Source organism: Phyllostomus discolor, chromosome 1 (genome assembly GCF_004126475.2).
Source record: "Phyllostomus discolor isolate MPI-MPIP mPhyDis1 chromosome 1, mPhyDis1.pri.v3, whole genome shotgun sequence".
Classification (NCBI taxonomy): Eukaryota; Metazoa; Chordata; class Mammalia; order Chiroptera; family Phyllostomidae; genus Phyllostomus; species Phyllostomus discolor.
This window is the reverse complement of record NC_040903.2, coordinates 86797766-86820671: the sequence shown is the minus strand read 5'-3', so window position 1 is coordinate 86820671 and position 22906 is coordinate 86797766. Positions and strand designations below refer to the sequence as shown.

Genomic DNA, 22906 nt, shown 5'->3' with positions numbered 1-22906 from the left:
GTGTACAACTCAATAAAACACCATCTGTACACTGAATCCTGAGCAATTGCCCCAAGCAAACTCTTGTTCCATCCCTATTTCCCTGCCTTTGCCCATAATCACAATATTACACAGGGTTATGTTAATAGTAAAGGCAAACATTATAAAGAAATTCAGTTGCATTTGTAGAAGGGAAACCAAATTCTTCCACCATTTAAAAATTCCTTACTGGGAATTTTCCCCCAATTGTTTTACTTGCTGATTTAATGTTTATTTTCTAAAGTTTCTTTTAATACTATCGGTTATTGATATTCCCATTGCATTTTTGCTCCATAAAATCCCTAATTTTTTATTTTTAGTTCTATTGATGTATAATTTATATCTGTTTAAAATGTACAATTCAATGGTTTTCAGTATATTTACAGAATTGTGTAACCAAGACGATAATCTAATTCTCATCATTCTGGAAAGAAACCTTGTACCCATTAGCAGTGACCATCTCTTCCCACTCCCTCACCCCTACAGCACTAGGCAACCAGGCAGCAACAAATATATTTTCTTTCTCTACAGACTCACTGATTCTGTTTATTTTCATATAATTGAACCATAATGTGTGGTGTTTTGTGACTGGCTTCTTCCACTTAGCGGAATGACTTTGGTGTTCATCCATGTTTGTAGCACACATTGGTTCTTCCTTTCATTTTATAGATTGCCGAACAATATTTCATTTTGTTGAAATATCATGATTTATTTATTCATTTATCAGTCAATAGCCATTTGGGTTGGGTTGTTTCCTCTTTTTGGTTATTATAAATAACGCTGCTGTGAGTATTTGTGTACAGGTTTTGTGTGGGCATGTGTTTTCAATTCTCTTTGATAAAGACCTACAAGTAGAATGGCTAGGTCCTATGATAACGCTATGTTCAGCATTTTGAGGAACTGGCAAACTATTTTCCACAGCAGCTGTATCATTTTATCATTAATTCAATTCCAATTTGTTCACATTCAGTCCATTAAATTCCATCTAGTGGATGTTAAGTAGTATCTCATCATGGTTTGATGTACATTTCCCTAATGACTAATTATGTTGAACACTATCTTATATGTTTATTGGACATTTTTATACCATTTTTGGATCAATGTATTTTCAAATCCTCTGTCCATTTTTTAAACAGGATTGTTCATCTTTCTGTTGTTAAGTTGTAGGATTTTTTCATATACGCTTCATATTAAACCCTTATCAGACATGATTTGCAAATATTTTTTCCCATTTTGTAGGTTGTCTTTTCATTTTCTTTATAATGTCCTTTGATGTCAAAAGTTTTTAATTCTGTTGAAGTCCATTTTATCTATTATTTTCTTTGTTGCTCATGTTTTTTGTGTCATATCTAAGAAACCATTCTTAATTCCAGTGTCATAAAATTTAGCTCTATGTTTTCTTCTAAGGGTATTGTACTTTTATTGCTTATATTTAGGTTATTGATGCATTTTGAGTTAATTTTTGAATATAGTGTGAGGTAAACATTCAACCTTTGTTAGCTCAGTGTTAATGTCCCCACTTTCACTTCCAATTTCAGTCATTTGCTCTAATATTTATTATTTTCTTCCTCTTGGTAGTTTTGGGTTTAGTTTGCTCTTCTTTTCCTAGTTCTTCAGTAAATTTGGGTAATTGATTTAAAATGTTTAAAAAATTTTTTAATATAGCCATTTACTGGTATATATTTCCCTCTGAGCACTGTCTTTCCTGCATCCTATAAGTTTTGGAAAACATTTTTCTTTTATTTATCTCAATTATTTTCTAATCTCCTTGTGATTTCTTCTTTGATCTTTTGATTGTTTAACTTCCACACATACGTAGATTTTTGTTTTTCTTCTGCTATTAATTTCTAGCTTCATTTTGTATAATTTCAATTTCTTTTAATTTAGAGACTTATTTTGTGTTATAATATATATAACCTACTCTGGGAAATATGTATTCTGTTGTTGATGTGTGGGGGATTTCACATATGTATGATAAGTCTCTTTGGTTTATAGTGTTATTCAAGTTTGCTATTTCTTTTTCAATTATCTTTTTAGATATTCTGACCATTATTGAAAATAGGGCATTAAAGTTTCCAATTATCGTTGCAGAATTGTTTGTTTTTCCCTTCATTTTTAGTCATATTCTGTTTTTTAATTCATGTGCTTTATGGCTCAGTTTTTAGGTGCTTATAGGTTTATAATTGGTATATCTTTTTGATAAGTTGAGCTTCGTATTAGTATACGAAGTCAATTTTTGTCTCTTGTAATAGTTTTTTATTTAAAATCTATTTTGGTTACCATATGTATAAAGTATATTTTCCTTATTGAGTTATTTCTTACTGTATTAGGATTTTTCTCTATTTTTGGCTTTCAATATTTTCACTCTGAGGTGTCTGGATGTGGATTTCTTTTTGTTTATATTACTTAGACTTCACCAACTTGTAAGTAATTTGCTTCTCAGTAAATTTGGGAAGTTTTTAATCATTTTTCAAAAATATTTTTGTGCTTATTTTTCTCTCCTCCCTCCCAATGGTACTTTCATGTTTATGTCAGTGTGCTTCATGGTATCTGATTTTTTTCTGAAGGCTAATTCTTAATGTTTTTTGTCTCTGTGTTCTTTAGGTTTAAATTTAGTTTAAATTTGCATTTTGTAAGTTTTTGAGTGTAGATATTAATAGAAATACCACTACCCTTCATTTCCAGTTCTTGTAGTAATTAAAAATGGATGTATGCAACTGCAATTTAATTTCCCCAAGTCTTGCTTATGTAGAACTTTCATCTCAAATTACCACAGGAGACAATTTAACTAATCATGATGACACAGCATGTTATTGATTATTAATGCCTAATTTTCCATTGATTAGGAGTTCAGACAGTGTTCAAGACCAAAGGAATGATTAAACTAAACCAGAATCCCCTGTGACCACTCCTAGTATTAAGTACTATATCAGTCAGAGTTCTAGTTAGAAACAGGTAAATCATGTTAGGTATTGCAAGCAGCAATTTTGGTTCTATTGAAATGTAGTCTGAAAGAGCAAAAAAAAAAAAATCACATTGAGATAACCAAAAGATTCATACTTGCAGAAAACAGTCATTATATGGAGTTATGGGATTAAAAAAAGGAAGAGAAAATTTTGTTAGACTGAGAATTCAGACAAGGTACCCTGCTGGGCTGGTGCTTACATCTCCATGAAGGTGTCATAGGCTTTCCAGGGTGGAAAAGTGGTGTGGTTGGTAATCTGATTGTGAAAGGGGCACAGAACATCTATTACCATTATCTTGGAGGATGCATGGAAAGCTAGTGCTGGGGTTGTTGAAAGAAGCTAGTGGTAGGTGTCAATGGTTTGCTGCTGCTGGATGTTCACTTACCAAAATTTCTCTCCTTCTGTATCTAAAATCTGAATTCTCTCTAGTAACCTCTGTTATAAAACCCAACAAAAAGTCAGGCAACAAATAACATATGATCTCACCTATAAGTGGAACCTAATCAACAAAACAAACAAGCAAGCAAATATAACCAAAGACACTGAAATTAAGAACAAACTGACAGTAGCCAGAGGAGAGGTGGGATGGGATAATGGAGGGAAAATCGGGGGAAGGGTTTTTAGGAACAACTGTAAAGGACACACGGACAAAACCAAAGGGGGGTAGGATCAAGGGTGGTAAGTGGGGATGGCTGGGGTGTGGGGGAGTGGTAGGGGAAAAATGCAGACAACTGTACCTGAAAGACAATTAAAAAAATGTGAAAAAATAAAGCCAGGTAACAAGGAATTCTGGAGCATATATTTCATGAAGTCCAAGACCTGGTATGCTAGACAAGAATAGCTTACAAGGGGGTTTGGTAGTGATACAGTTGAAAATATCTGACATACTCTGACACCAAAAATAATGAATATAGAAAAATTCAATCTCTACTATACCTTATGTAAAACCTCATTTATTCATTCACTAAGTAGTTTAATAATTATTTAATAACCCCATTCTTTAATATAGTTTATATATTAATTCAGGGGAGTAAGCAATAAATATAATGAATGAGTTAATTATATGGTATTCTAGAAAATGAGAAATGCTATAGAAAAAGAAAGAGCAGAATGGATTAGGAGGAATAGTTTGGGGTCGGGGTGAGGATTGGTGATATGAAATAAAGTAATCAGGATTAGGCTCATTTGGTAAAGATCTGAAGAAAATGGAGTTTATCATGCAACTATCATGGTGGACAACAAAAGGAACAGATAGTACCCGAGTCCTGAGGCTGTAGCGTGCCAAGAAAAAAGGCGATGTTGATGGCTCCCTGGATCCCAGTGAGCATGGGAACGAACAGCACAAACAGTAAGAAGCTGTAAGAGGGTTTGGAGCAGATGAGTGAGATGATGTGATGCTGTTTTAAAAGAATCACTCTGGTTGCTTTAGCGAGAATCAACTTTAGGGAGGGCCTGGGGTGAAAGCTATTGCAACAATCCAGGCAGGAGATGAAGGTACCTTGGACTAGGATTGTGGCAGTACACATAGTGCAAATCAGTAGAACATTGGATATCTTTTCAAAGCCTAAAGGATTTCCTGATGTTTTAGATGTTTGGTGGGCTGGTAAAGATATCCTGCTTCTTCCTCTTCTTCCACTTTTACGATGGATTTGTGTGGCAGGGTAGGGGCTGTTTGCCTTGTCTCTGAGTGGGGTTGCGGGATTGGATCAAGATAGATGTCCTTGGTCCTGGCTGGGTAGCTCAATTGTTTGGAGTGTTGTCTGGATGCATCAAGGTTGTGGGTCTGATCCCCAGTCAGGACACATACAAGAATCAACCAATGAATGCATGGATAGGAGGAACAACAAATTAGTGTCTCTCTCTCCCTCTTTCTCTCTCAGTCTCTCTCCCTTCACTTCTCTCTCTCTCTAAAACCAATAAAAAGAAGAAAGAAAGAAAGAAAGAAAGAAAGAAAGAAAGAAAGAAAGAAAGAAAGAAAGAAAGAAAGAAAGAGGAAAAGAAAGAAAGATGTCCTTGCTGGAAATGGATAGACAGTGTGGATCACTGCTGCAAGCTTACATGGATTGTCCCTGCACACTCTTCCTCAGAGCTCAGGGAGGAGGCACTGAGAGAGCAGTCAGTGATGCTGCCAAGAGAACTGGAAAAGAAAAAAAATCTTTCCCGATCTCATGTGTTATTTCCTTATTTTTAACCTAAAATGGCTGTATCTTTCTTAAGAAGTATGCTTAGTTTCACATGTCCAAAGCCATTCCTTCTATGAATTGGCTATTTCTAATGCTTCACCTGTACAGCTTTCTTAACTCAGGGCCCAGGGCCAGAGGGCAAATTCCCATAATACTGACACACAATCCATGAGATCTCGTGGGGCCTCTGAAAACAGCCCAGAGCTCAGTGATCACACGCTGTCATGCTACATGTGCACCTCAAGGAGCTCTGGATGTGGGCAGAATGGGAAGGGTTTCTCTAATGTTCTCCCCATGCACACAGTGATACTAATGATGTTTTTGGACATTTATTTAATGTTTGGTTAACATTTATGCATTAGAGCATTCATTCCTTACATCAGCACTTTGAAGAAACTATTATTTTCTCTTCTTTATTGGTAAGTTAAAAGAGGCTCGGATCAGAGAGTCACCTGCCCCAGGACTCCCAGCTGGCCAGTGGTGGGGCTTGGATGTAAACTCAAGTCTGCGGGTGGACGTGGCCCCAATGCCACAGCTTCAAAGTGCTGTGCTCTGTGCGCGACTCCAAGCACCCTTGGCTTGCTTTCCAACTCTCCTGCTCCTGCTGTCTTCACAAAACATTTTCCTACATTTTGATAGCTTTGCTCTACATAGATGCTTTTTTCAAATCAAAGTAATTTAAAAAATTAGACATTTTTATGAGAAAAAAATAAAGAAGAAAGCACAATCATCTTGAAGAATGCTTGAGTGAGTGCATCTAGACGCGATAGACTCTCCATGACATATGTTTTGCTAGCCAGTAGGAAAATACTAGAAATCCTTTTACTTTTAATATTATTTTTAATGCTTTTATTAAAGAAAAAAGAAAGGAATCTGGCACATGTATCACATAAACAAAGGGTATGAATGTATTAAACCTGTTCAGAATTACCACAACTTGAAAATATTTTATTCACTAGCTACGAACTTTATGTACATTTATTTCTTATATACAAAGAACTTTCACCAAGATATTTTACAACACATAATTCCTGACATTGTACAGAACTACTGGGTGTTATTCTACATTCCTGTGCAGCCCTAAGGGACATTATCACAACCTTATTATTCTACATAGCTAGTTTCATGCTTGATTTCCCTAACTTCTGGCACGTTATCAAAGAGTGGGAGCTCAAAATGTTACTGTTAAAAGTGTGAGCGATTGTTGTAACTCTCTTGCCTTTGTAGTTGATGGAAGAACATCAGACACTAATCAGAAGTTCTGATGAAATCTTGAAGTAAGAAAAATCAAATTCAAATCATGAGATGGCCAGCATTGCTTTTTCATATTTATTTTGTGCATCTGAGGTATGATACTAAGCTTAGCATTCTCCTGTGTGCTTTGTAAGGGTCAAGTTCACTTTGAAGTTGGGAGAGTCTCTGTTTCTAAGAGATTGGCAGGATCTGGAAAACAGTGTGAAAGTGGCTGCTGGTCACTGTGGTCATGAAGTTGAGGGATGAATAATGCAGCACCACAGTGAGTTAGCTAAAAACCAGGTGATGTTAGATAGGATTTTAAAATACTTATTGTCTGCTCTAATTTTTCCCATGCAGGTAATTTCGAAAACACTTTGTCCAGACACAGAATACCGAAAATAACAATGTTTACTATTTATTCATTTTTGTCTTTCAAAAAGAGAATATTTAAAATGATGCAAGGCTTTTTGATTCTTTTAGATTTCTCTCAAAATTGTGTATATTTTTCTTCTGCTGATCTAAATCCAAAAAATCCTGGAAGATTTTAACTATCTGTATAGTATTTCTGGTCACTGTTTGCCTGTGAACAATAAAAAAGATTCACAGTGACATTAACATCAGAAGGTAGGATGAATTTTGGATGGTAATTTTTCCAAACCCTGACAAATAGGAAAACTCTGGCATAGCTTTACTTAAACTGAGAGCTACTGAAGCTGAGTTTTCATGTGTAGTATTCTGTAATTCTCAGTGACAAAATTTGTACAAAAGGGGTAAAATCTTATCTCTTTCATATTGTATTCATTTATTTTATTGTGATTATTTTTCAAATATTGAGCTTACATTCTGTTTTATTAGTCTTAGTTTAAGAGTCACGAGTGTTGAGTGAGTGATGTCTGCTTTCCCTTAAATATATTAAAAAGGTACTGTCTGGCCTCAGGTATTTCTGTCATGCAAGAAAGATGATACTTAGTAAGTAAAACAATGAATCTACTTTAAAAGAAAAAGAAAGAGAAGAAAGCAAACAAAACAGTGGATTGGAGAAATTTTTCCTTAGATGTTTTAGCAAATTATACTGAAATTATACGGAATTTCCTTAATCTGTGTGAAGGCCGAGAGTTGCTGTTTGGACGTATTTTGTTGGCGGCTGACTGAACTGAATGTGAGGGCCAACTTCACGTTTACGTTCTACAGCTGAATATGACCCCATACATGCAGAAGACTCATTAGTGTTGTTTGTAAATTTGAGAAGATAATGTTTACTTTAAAATAGTAGGCTTTTTATTGACACTTTCACATTGTATGACAAGCATTTACATTTTTTGAGTGAACATTTAACAACATTATATTCAACAATTAGATGCCAAAAATAATACATTTGTTTATCTAAATAAAGCATGCACACATGTGTCGTAGAGTTTACTGAGCTATTATGGCAACTCTTTAATGACTGTTTACTATTTCAGCATTCAGTTTTGAATTTACTTCTTTGAATATGTGCTTATTGGTGTAATCAGAAGAAATTCAGCTTAAATATATATGGTGGGGTTGCTTATACTTTTAACACTTTGTTAAAATTAGATATTTCTGGCTTTGGATCCAAAATAAAGAGGATTGGAAACTTTGAGGTCTTGACAGCAAAAGACCATGATCTGCTCTTGAATAATTGCTTTTACCTTGTTCTTCAAAAACAAATAGTCGGTTCTATATTGGTAGAGAAATAACAATCCTGTGAAGTATTACAGGTAATTAGTTCAGCTGGATAGCTTTCAAAATCCAACTGAATATTTTAAAGAAGTCGGTGCTATATATCTGCATTCTCAGAAAGTTTCTGCTTTTCCGAGCAGGATTGGCAGTATCTCTAATTCAGAGAAAGATGATTCATATGCACTGATGTCTGAAAGATAAATTCTATACTTAATGGCATACCTCATTTTGTTATGGCTCCCAGAAGTGTGTCAGTTTATTTTGAAACAGATGTTTCTTTAGGGCCATTAGCTCATTCTGGGGGGAGGGTTGGGGGAGGACTTCTGAAATATCTAGCCAAATAAGAAGAAGGCTCTCTCTGTGGGCAGGTGTGTATTAGTTAACATGTATCCAAAATACTGTCCAGCTTTCTATTGTAATGCAGTCATACCTCAGTACTCATTTGGATTCAGAACTCATCAAACCCTGTACTCATCCCACTTTGATGAGAAAAAAAATGTTTTGGTACTTGGGGTCTGCTCAGAACTCCTGGCCCTTGCTAGAAGTTGAATGAGTCACTACACCACCCCTCAAGAGAAGGTGCTTCATCACTCCTCGCTTGAACATTTATTCAATACCTGCCAGTTTCGGCACTCATCATGAATTTCAGAATGAATTAACAATGAGTACCGAGGTACCACTGTACTTGATTCACCTTCCTACATCTTGCCTGATTTACTTATATGTATATTATGACATATAGGCAGTACCTAGAGTTTTTGTTCCTAAGGACTTGGTTTTAAATATATTTTCTGATATTCCCCCAGTGCTTATTCTTTTCTTCAGTTGAGAGAGAGGAGAAGAAAAGGTCTGTATAATGTTTTTGAGGCTGGTATCCACCTTAAACATTTCCCTTGGGTTATGGAGGAGAAACATATCTTTCTTTGGAGCTGGTAGATGTTTGCCATCATAACTGTGTATTAGCATTTTTAATTCTTGCCTAAAAATTGGTAGCCAGTTTCAGAGAGAAATGGGATTTTTCTCTTCTTCATTAGAAGAAATGTTTAGTGTTTTTAAAATCTACCTATTTAAAAAAATTAAAAAATATTTATGAAAAATAAAGAAGGTCATAGGAATTGCTTTATCTTTGTAAGGTCCAACTTTGACTATTTCTTAGCGTGGCACTTTATATAATAGTCAAAGAGTAAATTATTATTATTTTTTGTTTTGAAGCCACTTCTCAGAAAAAATAAATAAAGAGAACCACATGTAGCAGCTTAATAATTTGACTAGATTTCCTTTTCAGTTACATTTCAAGGAGATGACTTATAAGTACTAAAATTTTAAATAAAAAATTTTAAATAATTCTACAGAATGAGTTCTCAAGCAAAAATTTTCATTAATTTTTACTCTTTGAGATTATTTTTCCATCATTCTAGTGGGAAAATTAGTGACTTAATTTTTTTTGTTTATAGATGTAGATGAAATTGTTTCATTTTTTTATAGGCTGTTTTTATTCACAACATTGTATTTTAAAGCTTCTTTAATATTTTGGAAAATCATATGTGACTTTAGTTTCACAAATATATATTGCAATTTTTAAAAGAGAACAACAAAACACATCATAAGTATTTTTCAGATATATTTTTAAGTTTGTTATGTATGATAATCTAGAATTTTCAAGGAATAAGTTTAAAGCCCACTTTATTTTTGAGGGAGGCAAATATCCTAAGAGAGTCTTTGTTATGTTTATGTGCTACCTTTCTGGAGCGCAGCAAAGCTGCCTAAAAATTGCCCTCCTCTTTCCGGAGAGTGTGCAGGGCAGGACCCACACGTGGTGAGGAGAACGAGGGCCCAGGCTGGCTCCACCGTGGCCTCCCGCTACACCCCCACCTCTGGAAACGGATTTAGGAATACTCGTCCACGGAGGTGTAGGGGGAGCTGATGAAACTTGAAGTGGTGGAGGCAGACTTGGAATTCCTGCCGGAGCAGCTGTGGAAGCTTGCATCTCTCGACTTCGCTCTCTTCTTCCCACCGGGTTGGGCACTGTCCGAGTCCGTGGGGTCGAACACCACTGTCATGGACTCCATTCTGGTCACAGTGTACAGGCTGCTTTGCCGCGTTGGGTGAAACCGGGTGGTCTTCAGCTCCAGCTCGTCATAGCTAGAAACTTTGATAAAAGGACACCAGCGAAATGCTCTCTTGAAGCCAGCTCGAAATCTGAGGAGAAGTAGGCCACAGGAAGAAAGAGTTGTGTTTTCATGAGGAAATTTCTTTCAACCTCCACAGAAAGCCCTTCTTAAGGAATTTCACCCAACTTAGTTTTTGAATCTGACTTTCGAAGTCAAACGTTTAGTATGCCATAGTATTTGTAATAGTCTTTAAAGTTTTTCTTGTTTGCTTTGAATCTTAATTTCCCGTCAGTGAAAAAAAAAAGGTCATCAAAGAGTAAAAACATAGCGTCAGGTAGTCAATATGCCAAAGGAACAGTGTACATTTCTTCAATAATTTTATACATTTGCATAAGGGTAATTGAATTAGTCTTGCCAGGTAAGGCACTTAAGAATTACACATCTCAAAACAGTTTTTTTTCCAGGCATAATTACACATTTATAAATTAAATTTTTACTTAATGTTAGAATTAATTGCTAAACTTGATGTTTTTATTTTATTTTTATAGGAGTTTATTTGAGCCAAACTGATGATATAGGTCAGGGAACAAGATCACAAATGCTCCCTAATCCTGATGATTTTTATTTAATCATGTAAGAAAGTAGAAAATCCTTGGCTTTGTAGACCATTAAATGAAGTTGATTAAAAACAAATGTACTGTTTGTGAAGGTGGCTTGAACTGATATATGGCTTATGCAATTAATTAAAAAAGTAAGAATTAAGTACTTAATAAGTTTAAGGCACAGTGCAGGAGAGGCCCAATTGGAAAAGAAGTTCATGCAGTTACATGAAGTTTGTACTTGTGTTCAGAGTAGCTGGAAACACAGTCAGGAAATTAGCAACCCTGTGGAATTAACCCTACCCGTCCATGAGCTGACCTTACAACTAAGGTGGTTTTTACCTGGAAACCACCTTTTACCTTTTTTCCTAATCTCAAATTTAATTGTAAATATTCCTATTTTTTTGGAAACTTTACTTTAAAAATAGATTTTCCCTGACCACCTCATCTTCTTCACACCCCATTTCCATGGGGCTTCATACTTGTGTGTGTGTGTATACCTACAGTTTTATTTGTTTTTTTTGTTTGTTTGTTTTTGTTTTTAATTTTAATTGTTGTTCAAGTATAGTTTTCTGCCTTTTACTCCCATCCCGTCCTTCCCCACCTCCCTCCTGTTTCCACTCCCCCCTTGTTTTTGTCCATGTGTCCTTTATATTTGTTCCTGCAGACCCTTCCCCTTTTCCTCTGAAATTCCCTCCTCTCTCCTCTCTGGTCACTGTCAGCCTGTTCTCTTTTATTCACTGATCTCATTATGAAGGAAGGCTGACTGGAATTCTCCTTGCCTTTATTGTGATTTCCATCACACTTACAGCAACAACTATTTAGAAACTTATTTACAAATCATCCTTTTCAGTAGAGCTCGCTCACAAATGCCATCATCTGTGCATTTCTGTGAAGTATTTTTATTTCTTTGAGGACCTGCGCATGTTGTCAACTTATCTCCTGCAGTCCTGAGGGCATTCCTTTCTCTTTGGCAGATAAAAGTATGAAAGGTTTGGAAGGAGAATAGGGCCCATAAAAAAACTGCCCAGTGAGAACCTCTAAGAACATTGTTTAGAGGATGTAATTGTTAAAGTGGGATATTTTATAAAGTAAGGGAAAGTCTAGAACAATACATAGCTCTGTGCTCCTCAGTGAATTTCTCAATTTTCCCTTCCTTTTGCACCTCAAATTTGTACCAGGAAGCTGGAGCAACGTTATATGCTTCCGGTGAAGCCAAGAGTGACAAGAAATTTGTATTTGGTAATTTTTTTTACCTCTTATTCAGACAGCAATAGATGATGGGGTTGTACATGGTCGAGCTCATTGCCAGCCAAAAGCTGGCCAGGTAGACCTGCTGGATGTACTTCCACCTGTTTAGCTGTTGATAGATTGCAGTGAGGATGAAGTAAATGTGATAGGGCAGCCAGCAGATGGCAAATGTCACCACGACAATAATCATCATTTTTACAACCTTGAAGAAAAGAACAAAAAGTGTTAAATATATTATTGCAATAGCTGCAAATCATATTTTCCTGACAGTAGAGTTAAATACATCACGTGCCTGAGGAATAGTCAATATACCTTTAAAAGTGGGAGGTAATGAAGGGTCAGATGCCTGTGGTAAGTCTCAAGAAAACGTACTTGTGTCACCATATCGTCTCCACTTAGCCGGATTGAATGGGTCAATCAATCTGGCGCTGAATCAACTGCAACAAACTTATTTTAATATGTCTGTCTACTAAAATTGTTCATATTTCTTTGGGCATTTTAGAATTAGTAAAATGTTTAGAAAATCTCAAACAAAATAATTTTGAGGTTTACTCACAGTCAGATCAGAACACAAACCAGAGAGCCTTGACGTAAAGGGCCCATGCAGCACCTTAGAACTATGAAAGCGCATTATTAATGGACTGGGCTTGTCATTGGACTGCAGGCTGGAGAGTCAAATGAAAGTTGACAAGGTTAAGGGTCATAAGAAACATGACTCTAGAAATGGAAAAGCATGAAATGGCACCGTGTGGAAGGTGAAACTCTCCCAAGGGCTTCATAACTGTGCCATCCAGGTGACCAGTGCTGAGCTGATGGAAACTGGCCACTAGAGCTGGAAACCCTTGTCAATAGCTCTCAGAATGTCATCATTGGGTAAACCATGTAAAGGCTTTTGATTTTCTCTGGACTCTTTAAACTGCATTTTTTTCCCTAAAGAACTGTGTTCAGATCCCTGCATTTTAACTCTTATTTCCTATGCATAAGTAAGAAGCATATTTTGCTATCACTTACATTTATACAATGCTTCACATATATCATATTAATTAGTTTTCAATTGCACTTTAGGAAACTAAGGCAAAGACCAAACGTTCTGACCACTGAAACAAAGATTTGATTCACAAAAGATTTGATTCATGAAACAAAGTTAGAGACTTTAAGCCTCAGACTCTAAATATCTAGAAAACAATACAGAGAACAATAGTGAGTATAGGACCAATTCTTTATCTTGAATAAGTTTACAATATAATAAAAAATGAAACTAGACCATCTTCTTATACCACACACTAGAATAAATTAAAAATGGATTAAAGACTTAAATTTTAGACCTGAAACCATAAAAATCCTAGAAAAAAACTTAGGCACAAAAATCTCGAACATTGCTTGCAGTAGTATTTTTACTGATATATTTCCTAAGGCAAGGGAGACAAAAATAAACAATTGGGACTATATCAAATGAACAAGTTTTTTTTATGGCAAAGGAAAACATCAACAAAATAAAAAGATGACCCACAGAATGGGAGAACATATTTCCCAATACATACATGAATTTAATACCCAAAATTTATGAAGAACTTATAAAACGCAACACCAAAAATCCAAACAATCCAATTAAAAATGGGCAAAGGACCTGAATAGATACTTCTCCAAAGAAAACATACAGATGGCCAACAGATGTATAAAAAGATGCTCAGTGTACTAATCATAGAAATGTAAATTAAAACCACAATGAGGTATTACCTCACACCTGTCAGAATGGCTATCATCAATAAAATCAACAAACAACAAGTGCTGGTGAGGATGTGGAGAAAGGGGAACCCTTTTGCACTGTTGGTGGGAATGCAGACTGGTGTAGCCACTGTGGAAAGCACCATGGAGATAACTCAAAAGATTAAAAATGGATCTGCCTTTTGATCCAATGATCCAACTTCTGGGAATTTATCCAAAGATACCCAAAACACTAATTTGAAGGAACATAAGCACCCCTATGTTCATTGCATTATTTACAATCACCAAGATATGGAAGCAGCCTAAGTGTCTATCAGTAGATGAGTGAATAAAACAACTATTGGACATTTACACAATGGAGTACTACTTGGCCATAAAAAGAATAAGATTTTACCCTTTGCTACAGTATGGACCTGGAGAACACTGTGCTAAGTGAAATAAGCCAGTCAGAGAAACACAAATACCACATGATTTCAGTCATATGTGGAACCTAATGAACAAACTCAACTAACAAGCAAAATAGAGACAGATTAATAGATAGAGAGCAGGGTGACAGCTGTGAGGGGGAGTTTAGTGGGTAGAGGGATCAAGCAAAAAGTTAACAGGATTCATCAACATGGACAGCAGTGTAGTGACTGCAGAGGGGAGTGGGACAGAAGGGGGCTAAATGGCAATGAATATAATACAATAAAAAAGGGAAAAACTAAAATGCATTAAAGTGTGCTAAATGTAAACATGTAAATCAAATTGAAAATAATATTTATGAGAACTTATTAGTTTATTATCATCAAGAATGACTCAGTGAATAACTGTAGGCTCAGCAGATAATAGACTGAGTGAAATAATTTTTATTGACATTTCCCTTACTATGTGAACAGCATTCTGTTCCTTGAACACAGTAGGCAAACTACGGTCCACAATTATTTCCCCTGGTTCCTCCCTCTAGAACACTCTTACCCCAATGTGCCCACTGGCCAACACCCTCACCTCCTTCAAGCCTTTGCACAGTTCTCAGTTTCTGTGTGGATCCCATTATGACCAACTTCAATGAGATTTCAGTCTGTCTTTCCAGCACTCCCCCAAATGCTTAGCTTGATCTTTAGTTTATTTGTCATGATTACCTTTTACCTGGTGTCCCCTATGAGAGAATATAAAAGGACAAGAATTTTCTGCTGTTTTTTTTTTACTGATGTGCTCTAGGCCTATAGACTGGACTTCATGTATAAGGGTGCTCAAGATTTCTTTAAATAAATAAAGGGAATACAAAAAGAAAGATAGGAAAAGTCATATAGCTGGTTAAGTGATGTCCAAGATTTTATTCCATCATGTTAATTACTGGCCTCATTTGTCCTCCAAATTTAAAATAGGGATGCATATATAAAATGAGTCTGAGGTTTATTGCTATTTCCTTTTTTAGATGAGCAAATTCAGTTAAAGAGTATGAGTACTTGAACAACAATTTAAAAAAGAGTATGAGTGCATGAACAATATAACTGATATTTTATTTCAGGTTCATGAAAACATAAGCTTTAAAGCTCATGCTGAAATTGCCCTTGTTAAGGGCAAGAAAAAATATACCTATGACAACTCGAATGGTGCAGGCTACTATCTTAAATACAGTATCAGCAAATTAATATGTAAGGTTATTTGCATGTTTTTGTACAGACTGACCACAAACTTCCTATGCATGAACTTGTTTTCCAACAATAGCTGGAGAGCTACAAAGGCTATTGGAGTCTTTTAAAGTAACTTCCAACAATCAATGTGGAAGTCCTGAACATGGAGAAATTAAAATTCATGTGTAGAATTTCCTCAAGTTAAGATGCAACTGGAACAGAGGTATCAGATAACTTACTGGTCACACATACATATGGTCTTAAGGGCCTTTTGAAAAACATTTATTAACTTATTAGAATATTTTCTTTAAAAAATCTAAAACACCCTAAGCAAAAGGGTCTTTTATAGTGAAACAATTGATACATTTTATTTATTTATTTCTATAGAAGATATTTAAACTTTAGGCCACTGCTCATAAAATCTTGTGGAGTGTTTTTAGATATCAAACTCAGGACTCCAGGTTTGTGGGCAAGCTTTTGGGGAATGAAATTGCCTTGCTTTGTGAAGTGCTGAAATCATTACATTGAAACTGTAATCCTGTCCCTCATAAAATGTTACTGAACAGAGCACACTGAAACACAGCCTTGAGCAATGGTAGGTGTGCAAATGCTGTGAGCGCAGTTCCCCCGGAGGGTCACAGCTGGGCGATGGCCCCAACACAGGGCTGTGAATACTAAGTAGGAAATTTGGTAGACTTCCTGAAACTCCTGAGATGTTTATGCAAAACAAGAAACTGACAGAGATGATTCAAATTTGTCACTATGTCTTGACACATTTTATTGTAACTTGATATAAAGATTGATTGACAGTGACAGATAATTACTAGAATTAATGGAGTGGTCACATTGTAAGATATAAAAATGTTGAATAACTATGTTGTACACCTGAAGTTAATATAACTAATATAATATTGAATACTAACTATACTTAAATAAAAAATCTTTATAAACCAAGTGAAAAAAAGGAATATTTTAGGAAAAGGTTTAATCTATAAACCTCAGATTCTGGCATTTATTATTCACTTACTAGACTTTTCTTGGAAAGGAGAATTAAAAAAAAATTCAGATAGAAACCTTTGAATGAAAGGAGCTAGAGAAGACAAAACTAAGAGAAAACTTCTCTCTGCACTGAGATAGTAGCTAATGGTTTAATTAAGATGCAGAGTAAGTGGTAGATAGAGAAACTCACTTTTCTGGGGGCTAATCAGGGAGTCCAGAAGGTTGTGCTTTCATTTTGAGCGAACAGATGCAAACAGAGGAAATGATAAATAGTGCTGTTGCCACATTGGTGAATTATCTGCAAAAATCCCTTTTTGTAACTTCAGATTTCTCTTTTTAGAGTTCATATCCAGTATACTTTTGGTGTCTTTCATAGTATCAGATATAGTAAAATAAAGTAAACTTTTGGGACTTTCTTTTGCATCTAATTAGGTACAAATTATTTTATCAAAGATATATAATAAAACAGCCCTGACTTTTTTCCAAAATTTTTATTGTGATAAAAACATATAATATAAAATTTATCATCTTAATCATGTTAAGCATTCAGTTTTGTGATATTAAATAATTTATATTGTGTGACTGTCACTACTAACATCCATCTGCATAACTCTACCCATGAAATAACAACTCCTCATTCCCTCCTCTCTATTGCCACTTGACTTTTAAATAACAAGTGTTCCAAATGCTTTTTTAAAAATTGATTGGGTGTTCATGAAACTGAATGACTTATACAGGCTGGGAGGCAATGGACTTTATTTTCCATGGTAACATGGACATTGTGGCTATCCATTGTACTTGGCACAGGAACTTACTAGAAGGAGCAATAATGGAGGTGGGACAAGTGATGCAGCACTTACAGCAATACGGCTTACTTTTTGTAGTTAAGAATCCACTTTAATCAAATAGGCAGGATTAAAATGCATGTCATCAGTTAGTGAGAAGAAGCTTCAGGCACCTTTTGTTCATGTATCAAAAGGAAAAGCACACCCTTTGATTTTTGTATGCCGTACAGGTTAGCCTGGAATGCCGGCAGCTGTTCCTATCTGCCACATCAAATTAGTGCAGAACAGATGGTTTTGAGATTTGTGTTCTAAAAGAAGAAAAATCAGTCTAGGAAACAAAATGAAACATTGCCAAACAGAAAAAAATATCTAGGAGTTATAGTCTTTGGGGTAGAATTTATTCTTTTTAAATGTCTGAATTGGAGATAGTCACTCTGTCTGACAAGAAACTTCTTGCGTTGACTAGAACGTCCTCAGAGTGTGGGTTTGGAAGAAGCATCACACCCACCACATATGCCCCATTACTTCGCTATGTTCTTTGTCAACCAAAACATTCTCATGGACCATTGTATTTTTTTAAGTCAAAATAATAGGTCTGCCGACAAAAACTGGTGGGGGGGTGGAAATGGGAGGGAGGTGGGAAGGGATGGGTGGGTGGGCTGAGATGGGAGTAAAGAACAGAAGACTGTACTTGAACAATGATTAAAATAAAATTTAAAAAATAGGTCTACTTATTTTAACTACATATTAGCAAATTAAAATATTTTCAAGAATAAGATATTAACAAAACTTTAATGAAAAGCACCAAAATCTAAAGTATCACTTACTTCCTGGGCTATTTAGGTTGGGATTTTGCTCCTTCATTTCAAAGACTGTGCTTAAAAATTTCATTTCCAGTGAGAAAATAAGAACTAAGTAGTAACACTTGTAAAAAAAAAGTGCACAATGTTCCAGAAGATGAGTTGAATTTTGCCAGTAACTTCAGAATTGGTGAGCATAAAAGCACATTGTGTTAGTGTTATCCAAGAAATTTGTTGCCAAATCCAGGATGTGCATCTAATTAACATCAGCGTAGAGCAATACCTGTAAGTAATTATGTCAAGCCAGACAACAAGTGTTGTCTGTGTGTGCAGGTGTGCATGTGTATTGTTTGGACTCTACATTAACCATGCATCATTTTTAAGTAATTTCATTTTTCCATTGCAAACTTCCATTTTGAGAGCATTGTAAAATTTTAGATTTATGATAACTGAAGCCAAAGAAAGGAAGATAGCCATTAAAAGCAATACAAGATGAAATAGAAAAGAAGTGCTTTAAAAGTACTTTAAAAAGGCAAACAGTATAAAAACTAGGATTATGGTTAGAGATAAAAACTTAGACTTCTGGCTTATTATGGACTGAATTGTGTCCCCTCAAAAATTTTTTTAAAGTTCTCAAGGCTTATTTATTTATTTTCTTGCCTTATTGAGATATAATTGGCATGTGACATTATGTAAACTTAAAGTGTACAGTAGGATGATTTGTTACATGTACATTTTGTGAACTGATTATCACAGTAGGGTTAGTTAACAGTTCAATCACCTCACCTAATTACTGGGTTGGCCAAAAAGTTTGTTTAGTTTTTTCTGTAAAATAAAAGGCACATTTTCATTTTCACTGATACTTTTATTGATTTAGATATTTTGATTATGCCATCTACCCCCCGTGTGGTATTATGTTGATTGTTCTCAATTAATATCTCAATATGACTGGTCTACCTGACCATGGAGCATTGTGCAGTGAGAAGTCTCCATCATGAAACTTGGCAAACAACTTTTTACATGTTCGATCAGTCATAGCACCTTCTCCACACACTGCACAATTGTGTTTTGCATTTCAGTTGCATTTTTATTTTTCTTGAAATAATAAAGTATAATATGCCAAAAATGCTGTGTATTTTATTCTACCTTCTTTATTAAAATAGCCACACAAAAATTCACCAGTTTTGATATTTTTTAAGTGCACACTGATATGACAGCTGTCACAATACAATCTAGCAAAATTGTTTTGAATGAAGTTAAAGACAACTAAGTGCTGCTGGAGCCATTTTATGGAAAACAAAGAAACTACTTTTTGGCTAACACAATACATTTTTTTATGGTGACTACAGGTAAGTCACCCCCTTAGTGACTTTCAAGGATATAATAAATATTGTTAATTATAGCCACCACACTGTACATTAGATTTCCAGAATGTATTCATCTTGTAACTGGACCGTTGGAGGGTCTGCAGACAAGGTCCCCAGTGGCTCATTGGCTGGCTTCCAGAAGGAGTCCATGACTGGTTAGTAGGAGTTGAGTTCCTTTGATATGTGTTGTTCAGAGCTCTGCCTGGTGTTCTCCCAGTTGTTCACCAACCCTTAACTGGGCAGCCCAGGTCTCAGTGCTTTGGATGGAGAGGGAGAGAAATGGACCTCTGTGGCAGTGCCCCACATAGTTGGGAAAGCCAGGCAGGCACCTGCTCATTTGCTCTTACTGGCCCCCTGGGAAAAATCTTGGCACTGAGCTGTGTTGCCCTTGGGGAGGGGTTGCCTAGGTAAAGCCAAGCTATTCCTTTTACTGTCTTCAGTGTATCCAGTTTCAATGTTTTTGCTCGAGTCGTGTCCTGGGACTTCTTTGTTGGACTCTCAGACTTCCACACAAGCTCTCTGATATGTGGATGATTATCTAAACCTGTGTTTTCCAGGGGCTCCCGGGTCATGGCCTGGAGAGGCTAGAGCTCATTCACAGGCCACCCCAGGGTCCACAATGGCCTGAGGTCTGTATATTTATGACTTCACCCCCAGTAGGGGAGACTCCTCCCATATTCCCTGACATGGTGCAAGTGACAGAATCAAAACCAAAGGGGGCTGTAGCCAAGTCCTTAGGTGTGTGGGACTGTTTCTCAGTCTATAACCAAGATGACCTTGGGAGAGTCGGCCTCCTGGTGTGGGTCTGTCTTCTCAAAATGACTCTCCTCATTCTTGGCCTGAGCCATGGTTTCACAATCTCCTTACCTGGATCCCTTAGCCCCCACAAAGGTACTGCTGTCTGTGGATGGATGCCAAATTGCTGCTGTTGAGTGGAGAGGTGCAGGGAAACATTTTATTCATCATCTTGCTGATGTCACACCCCAAATTCATAAATTGAAGTCTTAATCCCCAGTACCTCAGCATGTGGCTGTATTTGGAGATAGGGTCTTTAATGAGGTAGTAATTAAGTTGAAATTGGGTCATTGGGTTGGAGCCAAAACCAATATGACTGGTATTCTTAGAAGAAGAGGTCATCAGGAGACAGACATGTGAAGACAGAGGGTTGTAAACACTTGAACATCCAGCAGAGAAAACTTAGAAGAAATCAACTCTGACAACACCTTGAACTCAGACATCTGGCCTCTGGTATTGTGAGAAAGTACATCTCTGTTGTTTAAACCACCAGTTGATGGTATTGTGTCATGACAGTCAGAGAAGGCTAATACAGTGTTTGAAATACTGATGATGATATAGTATATGGCTGCATTCCAGCAAGGTAGGGGACAAAATACAATACAAAGTCCTAGTGAAAATGGAGGTTTCTGGAGAGGTATAGATTGTCTGTAGGACTGCTTTCAGGTATGTAAGGAATAGACCAGGATCTCTATTTTCATCTGTCTAGCCTCTCTTAGGTTACGTACCGTCTTCTTCATAAACACTGTTTTCCCTTATAACTCCTTTGTAGTAGAAATAATGACATACACACAGGAAGCTTGCTTGAGTGAGGTGATAGATGCTTCATGGTTGTTATAAAACTCAAAAATCCAATTTACTCTGTCACTTGAGCTTAGACCGAAGAATGGTCCCTTTGATTAGGACAAAAGTCTTCTTTGTTATCATACTTAGGTGTTCACCTTTGAAGGAGCAGAGCTGGCTTGTTAGTTTTTAGAGGAGGAGAATTAAAATAGGAAACAACCAGAGAACAACTTTTGTGATTTACAAAAACAATAGAAGTAGATTTATTTACTGGCGTTTTAGGTATTCAAATAATCAAGACCAATTTTAACAAAAACATTTTGAAAGAAACTGCCACATATAAATAGCGGGACTAAGTCAGGTTTTTGAGCCTTCCATTATATTAGAATAAGAAGGAATGTCAAAATATGGTTTTAAAAATTCAGTCTACTCTAAAGGTATTCATTTTAATAATTAACACAAAAATGTGATGGAAGCATACTATTCACAACATATGGAAAAAATATGTAAAAGACCTCTCGTAAAGGACAACAGGAAGGTAATGTGGCAATGCAAATGGAGTTTAAAATTTTTTGACAATGTCCTGCTCTTACTATGGAGATAGGCTGGGTTGTTACATTGGAACTGAATGGTAGGGAGCCCATTCCTAACATGGCATTTCAAAATTCTTTCACAAATTCGGGAAGGTACAGCAATCCTTTAAAAATTCTCACTCTGTGTTCTACTTAAGGACTTTCTAATCCTGCCTTTCACACTTCTATTACCTTATCTTTTCTCCACTATCTTTCTGCAGCTAGTTTCCGCCTATACAGGCCTTGTGCAAGTGGCCCGGTGCTCAGTGGAGTGCTACACTCCGTGCCTCAGTGGGGTGTCTCAGCACTCACTCAGAGAATCATCAGCATGACACTGACGGTTACAGATTCCTTGGAGAAAGGCAAAGCCAGAGGAAACCTTTGAAGGCAACATTGATGAATGAGTCAGTGCAGCTGTGTTCACTTTTAGTTTTAGTAAAAGGTTTATTGCTGCTTATATTCATTACAAAACCTTATAAATATATATGAATTTATTTAATCTTCATGACAAAACTTTGATCACAACATTTCTCTATTTTTATGGATGAGAGACTTAAAATAAAAAAGGTACAGTGATTTCTCAAAATACCAAAGGCAAGTTCAGAGCTAGAATTACTGGATATTTTAATTCTCAGTCAGCCAGTGTTCATTTTATATACATTTTGTTTCTCAAGATCCTTAGAATAAGCCCTTGCTTCTTTTCTCATTTAGCATGATAGGGGGGATACTTAAGCAAAGGGTAGTAAAATAATTTTATTCCACCAAGGAATAGCCTCTTTGACCTTTATGTGAGATAAGGTATTTTCCTTAAATGAGAAGTTGAGCGAGGGAAGAAGTTAGAATGTGGGAGTGGGTCAGGAAACTTGAAGTCAGAATGTCGCTTATCTAATGCTGTGTGAATATGGACAGATTAATCTGCACTAAAACTGTAAAATAGGGGCTCAGTGCTTCAAATATTTTGTATGTCACCTATTGTCACATTCTTCATTTATGTAGAGCACATTTTCAAACAAATGGAAAAGAAGTATAAATCCTTGACAATCTCAAATTTCATTATACCTTGAAGCCACAAAGCAGGTCTGCTTTAAGGATTACTGTGTTTTAGTCCCAACTAAATAGTTACAGGTTAGGGTTTAAGATCTTTTGACAGTCACAGAGTAGAGAGAGTCAGGAGGGTTTTTGGATCAATTGCCTATTTTGGAAAGAAAGAGTAACCAAGGAAGCAGATGCATTCAACTGCCAGCCTAATTGACAGCTTGGTAGAGCACCATCTAATCCTCTGTCACAGGAGTTGCAAGAAGAGATGTGCTATCTTGAGACCGTGCCTGGCCAGATGAAAAGGGCGAGGCTGTCATCATTTGCCAGACCAACAGAGTTCACCTCTTGCTATGTGTTG

The 22906-nt window shown here is 36.2% G+C and overlaps 1 protein-coding gene across 1 annotated transcript in view; it reads right to left on the bottom strand.

Annotated features, from left to right (window-relative positions):
- Nucleotides 1–7663: 7663 nt before the first annotated feature.
- TACR3 (tachykinin receptor 3) overlaps nt 7664–22906 on the bottom strand; it is a 73526-nt gene continuing 58283 nt past the window's right edge. Inside the window, exons 4-5 of the mRNA XM_028507996.2 lie at nt 12074–12270; nt 7664–10306 (exon numbers count right to left, since the gene is read on the bottom strand). Of these exons, the coding sequence (XP_028363797.1) occupies nt 9994–10306; nt 12074–12270 (510 nt within the window). The 3' untranslated portion in view covers nt 7664–9993. The remainder of the gene's footprint in view (nt 10307–12073; nt 12271–22906) is intronic.